The sequence below is a fragment of the Sander lucioperca genome, chromosome 14 (genome assembly GCF_008315115.2).
Source record: "Sander lucioperca isolate FBNREF2018 chromosome 14, SLUC_FBN_1.2, whole genome shotgun sequence".
NCBI classification, from domain to species: domain Eukaryota; kingdom Metazoa; phylum Chordata; class Actinopteri; order Perciformes; family Percidae; genus Sander; species Sander lucioperca.
Genome location: NC_050186.1, coordinates 20,563,907 through 20,575,503, shown reverse-complemented (window position 1 = coordinate 20,575,503; position 11,597 = coordinate 20,563,907). Strand labels below are relative to the sequence as shown.

The following is an 11,597-nucleotide window of genomic DNA, read 5'->3' as shown; positions in this document are numbered from 1 at the left end:
GGAAAGGAATTAGAAGCTATGAGAAATAAACAACAATTCATGATAACATGTTAGTAATGTGCTGCAAAGTTTGGTTTGTTTTGTGTTGGGTGTAGATTAAACTCTATAAGATAAAATAAAGGTGCAATAATAATGTAAAGGGCTTGTATTAAACATCATTCTTTTACAGATACAGTGCTGAAGTATTCTGGGTCCTGTGTTGTGGGTCCCACTTCGTCCTGACCTGCAGCCTTGATGGGAGCTCTGGCCAGCGTCAATTTCACTCCTGCGGGCCCCTGAGCATCTGTCCTCTCTACAGACATCACCTTTCCAATGAAATGCTGAAACACAAAGCAAAACACAGCATGTGTAAATCATCGGTGAGTACATCTTCTTGTTGTTCTGCACAGCTCTTTGTCACGAGCTGGTGAGTTGAGAGTTGGTAGATATATTTGCACTGATTTCCCTTGCAGCTGTAAAAGGATTTAAGGTGAAACAAGTACTATTTTTATAGCCTCAGTGCACAAAAATAACATATTGGCAATAATGACTTCCTCAATAATGATTACTTTCCCAAGTGTTGAGATTTCTGGCTTTTATCAGGCTCTTTTGTGAACCAGACACAACAAAAGATCCCCAAATTACACTGCAAGATATTTTTGATAAATTGGGTGAAAGAGCTGTGCAGAAGATATTGTTGCAGTTCCTCCTGTTTGCCAGTCGAGGACAGTAAAAGTCTGCTTACTTATTGTCAGAAAAACTGATTTCACCACCTTGCTGAACATACTGCAGGTTTTATCTCCTACAGCCAGTGAGCAGTTCAATCCTCTTAAAATCTGTAATATAAATGTTGTGTGTCAGTGAGAGACCTCTGTAAGATGAACTGCAGCATCCTCGTGCTTTGGGTTTGGTCTAGATGATTCAAGATATTTCTCCCTCTGTGCTTTTACTTCCTGTACAAAAAAAAGGCAGCAAAACATAAAAACACCGTTCTTTGTAACAGCGATGCTGACTTGAGGTTATATCTGCGGATGTTAAAGATAAAAACCTTTAGGATCTCATAGTTGGAAGTCTTGGAAACGTAACTGTCCCATGACTTGGCTGTAAGCTCCCGTTGCTTCCAATGAGACTTAATCTGCAACATCAAGACACCAAAAAAAAACATTCAGATTATGAAAACAAGATGTCTGCTGTGTCTACATAAATAAGGTGAAGTCTCATAGACAAATTACTTTCAGTGACCAGTCAGCAATCAGAGACGTGCACTCTGTCAAAGCTCTAAAAATCTAATTGTTTTTTAAATTGGAAAATGCTTTGGAAGAGTCTGGATCTGCCTCAAAATACACCACTGATCTGTCAGTGGTGTATTTTGGGATAATTGTGCCAGATTAATTCATTCAAGTTTGTGCAGTGGTTCATGAAAAAAAACAAATATCTTCAGCTGACTTTCACAGATTTTATTTCAGTCGTCTACTCTTTGTGGTTACTGCATTAAACTCTCAGCACCTCTGTGTACATGAGCTCCTCCTCGCTGATGTCCTCCTTCTCCTGTAGCTCCAGGATTCTGTTTTGTTCTGCTGCGACCCTCCTCGCCGTGTCCTCAGCAATCTTACAGATCACACTCAGAGCCTCCTTATCGGGGGAGATCGGTGTCACGCCGTCCAAACTCAGCTCCCTGCTAATCTCTTCCCACACCTCACCGACCTACAGCAACACGACAGACACCTCAATGTTCAAAGTGCTTCTGTGTCTGAAACAGAAGTCTTTGGCGCAGTGGATATGACACATGCCTTTGGTGCGGGAGATCTGGGTTAGATTCCCACTGCGATACATCAACCAAAGTGTCCCTGAGCAAGACACTTAACCCCCTAATTGCTCCAGATGTGTGCAACCTCTGATATATAGCAATTGTAAGTCGCTTTGGATAAAAGCGTCAGCTAAATGACATGTAATGTAATGTGATTACAACATCTTTCAAATTATTCTGATGGTGTAAAAAAATGTAACAATCCTGCTGCAAATTCAACTAATTTCATACCCAGTACTGGCATTTTCTTTGCTTAATAAACAGCAGTTCTACCTTGAAGTCCAGATATCTCCTGACGATGCTCAAAGTCACATGATGTTTTCTTGACAGTCCAGGAAGGTCTTGAAAACCTGCAAAAGTAACAAATTATTGTTTTTCACAACATAGTTTTAAAATGTCAGTGTACTGTACATCTCTTTTTGCAAATTAACTGTAGTGTTAATTTTTATCAAGGCTGTCATACTTTCCTGTATACATCATTACAGTATTTTAGCATTGCGGTCACTGACCTTGCATGTCAAAACCCCATCCAGCTTTTAAATGATATAGACATATGTTTTGTTTTCTACAACATGTTTTAGACTACAGCTTCTAGGCTACATGATAAAAACAACATTATCTACATATTTACAGATGTATTGTTTAAATAAGTGACACTGTATTTACCGGTCTAATTCTTTAATAACTTCATACCAAGTTTGCAGAAGATGGAGTAAATCTTTGACCGCAGGTTCTCTGATAGCTCCAGCACTGCTGCACTCTGTACGTTAGCAGGAAATGACCGCTGGGTGTCCTCCTGCTGGTAATGACTGAGGAGGGGCCTCTGGGGATCTTAAAGTCAAAAAGTGAAAAATCCCGGTTAAAATGGTTAATCCTTTGCTTGGCATGTGTTGACACTTTGTCCTACACTTTCTACAATGTGAAAAGTATGACTGGCTCTGGTGTACTATCTACTTCAGACAATAAGTTGAAACATGTTAGTTAAGGGCTGACGTTTACTCCCAGTCACACCTGATGATCTGCCAACCAACAGGTCAGTCTAGATACAAGTGACTGCCATATTTCATAGATGTATGTTAACTGTACTCCCTCACAGTCTTGTCATTGACTCATTATTGTTTGTAAAACATTGTAAAACTGTTTGAAGCTCTCCCCCTGGCAGAAGGTTGCGGTCCCTCGGGACCAAAACCTCACCTGCAGTCAGCCTCATCAACAAGGACCCAGACCCCCACTGACATTGACTCTTAATATTTCATATTAATGTTCAATATGTTTGTTTGTTTATGTATGCACCAATCACCAAGGCAAATTCCTTTTAAGTACCAACTGCAATTCAGCTTTTTTCTGATTGTGATTCTGATTGAAGTCTGCAGACTGACCTGAGATCCCTCCGTGTTGGTTTCGGCTGACTCTGAGCTCTTCCTCCTCGTCTCTCCACAGCTGCAGCAGGAAACTGGGAGCCGTCTGACCGCCGCCGTCCCTCCAGCTCAGGATGTAGGACAGAGTGTTGGGGTTGTCACATAACTCCAGCAGGGTGGCGAGGACGTTGCAGTGCAAGCATCTGGGGCTTGACTGAAGAGAGACACCCAAACAGTTTCACATCAGTTCTTTTAATATTTTGGTGCAATATAGACACACAAATACAACAATAACTTCAGTTAAGCTTCAGGGATTGGAAATCAATCAGCTACTTACACTGAGTAAGTCCAACAGAAGAGACACCCCTTCTTTCGCCAAAAAGTAATCTTCTGTGGTGTAGCAACCCACAATGCAGGACCTGATGGGATACAAACTTTCTTAACTGTGGAGAATCAATGAGTGCTTTCCTTCCCGTTAGTCTCCCAAATTCTCCAAAACCCAAAAGTGAATTATACTGTATTTACACTTAATGTGTCTTGGACTGTTAAGAAAGCTATACAACAATGGAAAAGCCAAGTTTAAAAAACGTATAAAAGGGTATAAGGATGACGTAAATAGTTTTGCAATCAAAAGGAGATGAGAGTTTAGCATGTTCTTACCTAAATTGTTATTTTATTGAACATGAAGTTAAATAATATACATTTTCCTAGAGATTAAGTTCAAGTTTAAGAAAATATTCAAATCAACAACATTCATTACTATCTTATATAAAGATAAACATAAGATATTTAACCAAAGACCTCTGAGTCCTCAACAATAGTTAGACGCCTGAATGCAACCAAGACACATTAGACAGATTAAAATCTGATTTCTGAAACCATACGAGGACACAAGGTCTGGGTCTTAATTCAGATCCTGAAAAGAAATAATGACTAACAGAGACATCAATATGCCTTCAGCTAAGGAAGACACATTGATGTGGCCAGTTGTAAACTGACTCTGGACATGACAAGTGTAAATGGGGCATTTGTTGGTATGTTTCATTATAATAAATAACAAGCCTACATTTCGTTACATATGTGCCTGCACATTTTGTGTTAATGACAATAAAATTGAATTGAATAAATTCAAACAGTTAGCAAGTTAATCTATGAAAGTGTGCCAAGGTTTAGCTGAACTGACCACACGCAGTCCACTGTGGACAGGATGAGCTTGTTGTGTCCCAGACCGCTGTAGAACTTGTTGGAGCCTTTCTTCAGGAAGTGAACTGCCATCTCAACTCCCTCTGATCCAAATAGTTCCTGTAGTACAAAACACCTGTCAGTATGGAGATATTGTATGTCACTGTAACTGTAACTGAAAATGTAATGTTGTGATCTGAGCATGAGATCTGACTGACAAATATAAATATAAACATAAAGAAAGTTTAATGGTAAAATCATATTAGTGTTTGAAGTGAAAATGAGATGAAATAACAGTAAGTTGTAAATATATCATTATTGAAAAAGCTTCACTTGAAGCTCTAAAGCAAAAACATTACATTTATTAATATGTTGATTAAAGCAGTAATGTTTAAATTGTTTAAAAATGTCTTTCTTTGGCAGTAACCAAGTGGTAGTATCAAATAAGACACTGTGGCAAACAACACTGACCGCATCAATTTTTACCGGCATTGTGTTATTTTTTTTTACAGATAAAAACTTGTTCACTTGTCCCATCTTTTAAACGGATTTGAAAGATGGTATAATCACATAGTCACCCCCCATATCCTTCTGTATTGTATGTCTATGCTGTTTTTCATGTATTGTATGCTGTAAAACCAATTGCCCTCCGGTGACAAAATAAAGTTGAAAGTTGAATTTAAAAGTCACATAGTGGCTGTAAGTTAAAGTTAAAGTTAAACTTCTTAGCTGTCTCACAGTGACTTTTGTAATTCAACAGGTTAGTTAAAAGGAGCTTTTATCGGCTTCATAATCTCAGCTTTACCTTTCTATGCATGTCGCTCTCACAGAGGGCTGAAAGTATCAGTTGAATATCTGACTTTATCTCCAGGGTGACTACATCCTCCTCATCAGGGCTCGCTTCCATCTGCATCAAAATCCCTGAGAAAATACAACAGGTACGTCTGTACTGACCACGTTTATTAAGTAAAATATTTCTGCTGATGTTGTGCACGTTTTAATAAAATTTACCGAGGAGCTGGTTGATGGTTCCTTGATCACAAAGGTCCAGGTGGACTGAGTCTTCACCTAAAGACGTCACAGATCTCAGCACTCTGATACAATGTCGCATCTGAGCCTTCTTACTGCCTCTTTCTCCCGTGTCACCCTGACCAAATAGAGCATCTGGAGGAAAGATATAAGTATACTGTTGTTTAATGAAAAAAGACTACAATACTCAAATTATGGGAAAAAAATGCACTTTAATGGGGTTACAGCGTCCAATTTTTGTATTTGTTTGCATGTGACATGTTGTATGGTAGTTGCAGTTGAAGTCACTGAGCGGTGACTCATGTTTTGCTCAATGGCACTCTGACAGGACACATGAATGTTGGAGTTTGACCTTTGACATTTCCGATACAGGACAGGTTCTCTTTAGTCTCTTGCTAGATAGGTTTTCCTTGCTGCTGTCGCACCAAATGCTTGCTCTTGGGGGGAAATTGTTGGGTCTCTGTAAATTATAGAGTGTGGTCTAGACCTACTCTATCTGTAAAGTGTCCTGAGATAACTTATGTTGTGATTTGACACTATAAATAAAAATTGAATTGAAATTGAATTGTTTGTCTCTACATGTGTTTTGCAGCATCCTCACCTCGAGCAACGCACCAGTCCAGAATGAGCAGCAGACACGCGTTTCCCTGACAGGACATGTAGTCATCCAACATGAGTGGAGCGAGGGTGGAGAGGGCTGCCAGCGCCTGCAGCTGGAGCTCCTCCTGCTGGACGGAGGACCACTGACGTGAAGCTGACCGAGGCTCAGACGAGGCAGCAGGCGGCTTTACAAGCGTCAGCAGAACAAGCATAACACTTTCCTCTTTATACAGCTATGAGAAGAAAACATAGAGGGAACATGCAGGGTGTTAAAAATGTGACCTTTAGTCAAACAGTTAAAGAGACACTAAGTGTGACACTGAGAGTGTGGGACTGACCTGCAGGGCACCTAAGTCCTTTGACATTAAAACCAACAGATTCAAAAGCAACTTCTTCATTTTCAAGTCTTCGTTATTGTAGGTGAGCTTGAGGTTGTGGACCAAAGGGTTGTGACTTTTCACTAAAACATAAAGGAAGCATTTTTGTTATCATAAAAGATGTAATGTAACTGTACTTGTACTGTAATATTTCAAATTTAAAAATTAGGAAAGATGTATAAGGAAAGAGTGGCCTCACTCTCTGGAAATGTGACCAAAACCATGAGCTGTTTGGCAAATGAACTCTCCTAAAAATAGAAACATGATGTCAAGCAAATTGTGGTGACATATGTTACACACCTTCTCAATATGTGACTATAAATATCAGCTGCAGTGTGGTTTCATCATACAATGACCTATCCTGTACTCACAATAAGCAGAGAGTTTGGATTTTCCGCGATGAGAGTTGTGATCACAAGCAGATCATTTCTGAGTTGGAGGTCAGATTGTCGGAAACCGCTCATCAGCTGGTGAAAAAACGCTTCTTTCAGTGATCTAATGAACAAATGAACAAAAAGTAAATATCCAAAAGCTCGTTGGACAGAATGAGAGCACAAAAGTATTGAAATGTTTAGAGGGTAGACATTCATTCATCCTTGAAGCTTGTTGATAAATTCAAAGGGATTAACATTTTAGGTTTCTATCGATTTCAGGATTTGTTCTCCCTAAGTACATAAAAAGTCATTAAAAGAAATTAACTCTACAAGCACACAATGTCCTCATCAGTCACATATGAAAACATGTTAAGCCCACAGGAGACATACATGACACACTCCATGCTGCTGAGCTGAGCAGTGACCTCCTCGCTGCCTCTCTCCAGCAGGTTCCAGAGGATTTCGGCGGAGCGGAACAGGACCTGACCGGACGGGTCGGGTTCGTTCATGTGGAGACAGATCGTCTCCGCTCCTCGTGCATTCAGTATTAACGCACAGTTCATATCTGCAGTTGTAAAATGAAATGCGATTGATGTGATTGATGATAAAAACAACCCACTGACCTGCTGACATTGACACAAGGACACTTAAAATCACTGTTTTGATTGTTTGTCTGATTGTTATTCAGTCATGAGATGATTTATGCACTTGAGAGCTGGCTACTTTATCTAATGAAGGAGGTTGGATTGACATGTCTGACAGATCCCCTCCTCCACTACCTCAGTGGATCCAGAATAAAATCAGCTACTGACCAGAGGAGCTGGAGAGGATCTGAAGTGTCTGCAGGAGCTGCAGCTTGATGGCGGGCTGGTTATCCAGAGCGGCCATGGAGAGGAGCAACGTCTGAGCCAGGTCACTGCGCTCCAGCAGCTGCAGCTTGTAGCCTGGAGAGGTCGGCTGAAGCCCTGCAGAACACACATTAAAATAGATAATAAGATACATTTTTGGATGTAAGATGTGAACAGCAAGAAACAAAGTGAAGAGAAGACAAGAGAACCAACAATTACAAATACAGAAAATAACCCATTATTGTTTACAAGTGCCTCTTAAAAGGAAATTGGAGGAACAGGAACAACACCAATGACAATGTTTGTGAAAAACAGTGAATATAATTAAAACAATAGATTCCAAAGAACAAAAACATTTTAGTCAATATTAATTATATTATGTATACAAAACTGTTTTAGTGTGTATGTACAAAGTTGTTTTAAGATAAGATAATCCTTTATTGATCCCTAGAGGGGAAATTCGGGTTGAACAATGAGTTTGACGATTATATTCGGCCAGATTGATAAGCCAATACCGGTTCATCATATCAGCCTTGTGATGTATCAGTAAGACTCTAAAAAAGGTAAAACATGAAAGAAAGAAAGAAAGAAAGAAAGAAAGAAAACACACACAAAGAAAAGAAAGAAATAGTCAAACAAAAAGAATAGAAAGAAAGGCACAAGCATGCCACCACAGAAGCCATGAGAAAACCTCACTCGGTGAAAGTCTAGAAAATCGGTTGTCAGAGTGGAAAGTCCGAGGCTTTGGCTTGGTGAGACGGTCCGTACCGTCAAGCAGCTGTTTAGGAGCCACACAGCTGTAGAATGATTTCACAGACTCAACTATGTGCTGCCTCACTTCAGCATCTGGCACCCTCATCAGACAGCCTGCCAAGAGAAACACATCTGTCAGAGTCACTCGTCATCGTCACTCCTGTCGGGAGAAACTACTTTCTTCTTTAAAAGACCAAATCAGTCTTGAGCAATGTAAAGCAAAAATCAAACTGTAGAAACAGAAATCAAGTAAAAACTGTATGAAGGATAATATGGACTTTGTAATGTCTTGCATTAAAAAGTCACACAAGCATGTCACTGCAAAAACAACTGCATTACCACACAACAATAATGTAACTTTTTTTAAAGATTATTTTTTGGAGCTTTTCCCTTTATTTGATAGTGACAGTGGATAGACAGGAAAGGTGGGAGAGAGATGGGGGATGACACGCAGCAAAAGGCCGCAGGTTGGATTCGAACCCAGGCCGCTGCAGAGGACTCAGCCTACATGGGGCACAGGCTCTTACTGGGTGAGCTAGAGGTCGCACCACAATAATGTAACTTTGACACACAATACATGTAATATGAGTAAGCCTGGTGATATTATACATATATGTTTTTGTTAACAAATCTCTTGTCCTGCTGCAGGAAATACTCACCAAATGTGTATTCATCCACCACTGAAAATAGTCCTGAAAATTAACTGTTTACTCCTGTTTAAGTTATGTTTGCCAAAAGAGACAGTGCTACAGTACAGTTTAATGTAAAACTTAAGTGATCCGTGTACCCATGTGAGAGAGGAACTCTATGACGTCCTGAGCGTAGTTCAGCTCATCAGATGCTTTCTCCTTTAGGAAGGGAAGCCTGAGATGAAGCAAATCAACATGTGGATGATGTCACAACAAAAAAAACATCAGTCTTTTCCATGTAGGCTTGAAATATTTGAGTTTTTTTTACCTACAAATTTGAAGTGCCTCACACAAAACTGGCACATATTCAGGGTGATCTGTCACTTTCTCAGCACAGATGTTGAGTATTTTGGCAATGCCTGTGAGGTCCTTCAAAAGCTTGAAATAATTTAAGAAGTATAAAAAAAAAAATTCAAGCTTATACAGAGATAATTCCCAGTGAGGGAGGGGAAGTGATGGGGAAAGAGTCACCATGGTAACTAAGGTTATTTCTTAACAGGGAAAATGCTGACAGCAACAGCGATACAGCTGTAAATTAGAGCCTTGGGAACGACGTTTGGCTCTGTGTTCAGGTTGCATGAGAGCAAATCTATTTCCATCACTGCACCAGGGGACAGTAATGAGGAAAATTTGACAATCTGCTGCAGTGTGTATGACACTTTTTGGAAAGAGAAGTCTGCATAATCAGAAATCAGAAGACGGAATCCAGAACAAAGGATACAAAGCCAATTTGGTTCCTCTTCAGTAGTTTCTTCAGTACAAAAAGGTGCCTCTCCTTCAAGTTAGCCTTTGGTAAAAACAGAATATACAGTATGATTACATATAACATAACTTGGAAACAGAAAAAAAGTCTGATGACATTCATGTTTAACTTACTGTCAAAGGATCTTCAAGAAGACGAATCACCTTGATGAGTTCAAGACTTTTAACACTGATCTGTTGAGAAATTACAGTTTAGTTCAAAGTTTACATTGTCTCACTTCTTTGGTGATAGACAGACTTGAACACAAGTTTGTCACAATTATTTATTTATTGAAATACATTTATATTGCGTATTCTTAAGATTTGACGAAATGGTTTGCATTACAATGTGCAAACATTCTTGTAATATTTTGTTGCATGTCTCCAAGTCTTCTTTGAGTTTTAAAAAAGCATCCACAAGCACTCTTCAGCTTATTTTATAATTTTTTTTAATTAGGTAAATGCACTTTATTTCCAGATCCATAGTTTATTATAGAGGTAAGGGATACAGTATGGTCCAACATTTTGTAAAGGCTTTTTAACCCTCTTTTTTCTTTTTCTTTTTTATAGTTTCTAGACTTAATAACCAAATTCAGAGCTTTGACCCATCTGGCAATTAGGGTAATGTTTAAAATTGCAACAGGTCACTCCACTTTTATGTAGATAGAACAGTTAAATTTTTGCCAACTAAATGTGATAATATACAATCTATTGTCTAAATAATATTTTAAAAATCTATACAGGTATTCATATAAAATATACTGTATATAATGGATATATTTGAAAAAATCAGCATCGCTGAATTAACCAATTGGAAATGTACCCAGTTGCCTCTTACTACCCATCAAGTACAGCTCACACATTAGACTACACATGGCATCTTAATATCTGCCCAAAGCATCAAACCAACCCACTCTCCTGTGTTAAAGGACTATCTGGTCACTGATTTGCTGTCTGCTAATTAGTTAATAATAAATAATAAATCAATAAAGTAACTACACATGTTTTGAGGAATATGTGAGCATAAACGGAAATAATAAAGGTATTAAAATCAGATTTTGACATTGAGCCCCTCCATAAAATATCAATAATTGGACCCAATGTCCCTTTTCAATAAATATTGAACTTTATTGGTGCATATTCCCATATTTCCATTTTATTTCAAAACGACATAGATTATTTTGGCTGCATAGTGAGTACTTTAAGGACATTTTCTTTATAGTACTTTTACTTTTTAAGTTTTTGAGTGAGACTTGTGGTGGAGTATTTTTGGATTGTGGTATTGCTAATGTGAGGAGATCTTAACCCTTGTTCCACCACTAGCTACGTTAGATGAATATGAACTGTTTACCTCTTGAATATGCTGGTTCTTATCCGATGCTCTTGGTCTGAATAACGTTACAGGAATGTCCGGTTTTCTTCTGTGCAAAACTTTGCTTGAATCCATTTCCAAAATGACGAGGAACTTTTTGCATTAACGTCTTAACGTTACTTTAAACATTGTCGGTATATTTGAATGTTTGCCTCACGAAATGATTTTGCTTCCAGGTGGTAACGTTAAACGTTAAAAGAGTCAGTTATAAACATTATAAACGCGTCCAAGTTTACTTTCTAACGTCGGTGTTTGTTTACTAAAAACAACGAGCTAATATTAACGGAAACATAACCTGAACCTGAGTTGTGTCTAGTAACAAAACTCTGTTAAAAAAAACATGTAAAAAGTAACGTGAGTCGTCCAGCATCTCCGTCTGCTTGTTTTCATGTTGCCCGAGTCTGACTGTGTAACGTTACTACAGTTGCCATAGTTACCGTGTACTACGGCAAACAGCGGAGCTCAAAACTAATCCTAACACGAAACGC

The 11,597-nt window shown here is 38.8% G+C and overlaps 1 protein-coding gene across 2 annotated transcripts; it reads right to left on the bottom strand.

Moving 5' to 3' along the window:
• Nucleotides 1-130: 130 nt before the first annotated feature.
• LOC116047128 (cilia- and flagella-associated protein 69) lies at nucleotides 131-11,585 on the bottom strand. 2 transcript variants are annotated; one of them, XM_031295666.1, is made up of 23 exons: nucleotides 11,089-11,585; nucleotides 9,873-9,932; nucleotides 9,718-9,783; nucleotides 9,265-9,374; nucleotides 9,095-9,171; nucleotides 8,251-8,421; nucleotides 7,519-7,671; nucleotides 7,097-7,271; nucleotides 6,704-6,827; nucleotides 6,532-6,580; nucleotides 6,294-6,415; nucleotides 5,957-6,188; nucleotides 5,338-5,490; nucleotides 5,132-5,247; nucleotides 4,328-4,446; nucleotides 3,482-3,563; nucleotides 3,166-3,358; nucleotides 2,480-2,617; nucleotides 2,060-2,136; nucleotides 1,486-1,683; nucleotides 1,028-1,114; nucleotides 849-932; nucleotides 131-320 (listed from the first exon to the last, which is right to left on the bottom strand). In XM_031295666.1, the coding sequence occupies exons 1-23, from the start codon at nucleotides 11,182-11,184 to the stop codon at nucleotides 156-158; spliced, it is 2,847 nt and encodes a 948-aa protein (XP_031151526.1). In that variant the 5' UTR covers nucleotides 11,185-11,585; the 3' UTR covers nucleotides 131-155. The 2 variants fall into 2 exon arrangements, with proteins under 2 accessions (XP_031151526.1, XP_031151527.1); XM_031295667.1 differs by having other exon boundaries at nucleotides 8,323-8,421.
• Between the last annotated feature and the right edge of the window lie 12 nt (nucleotides 11,586-11,597).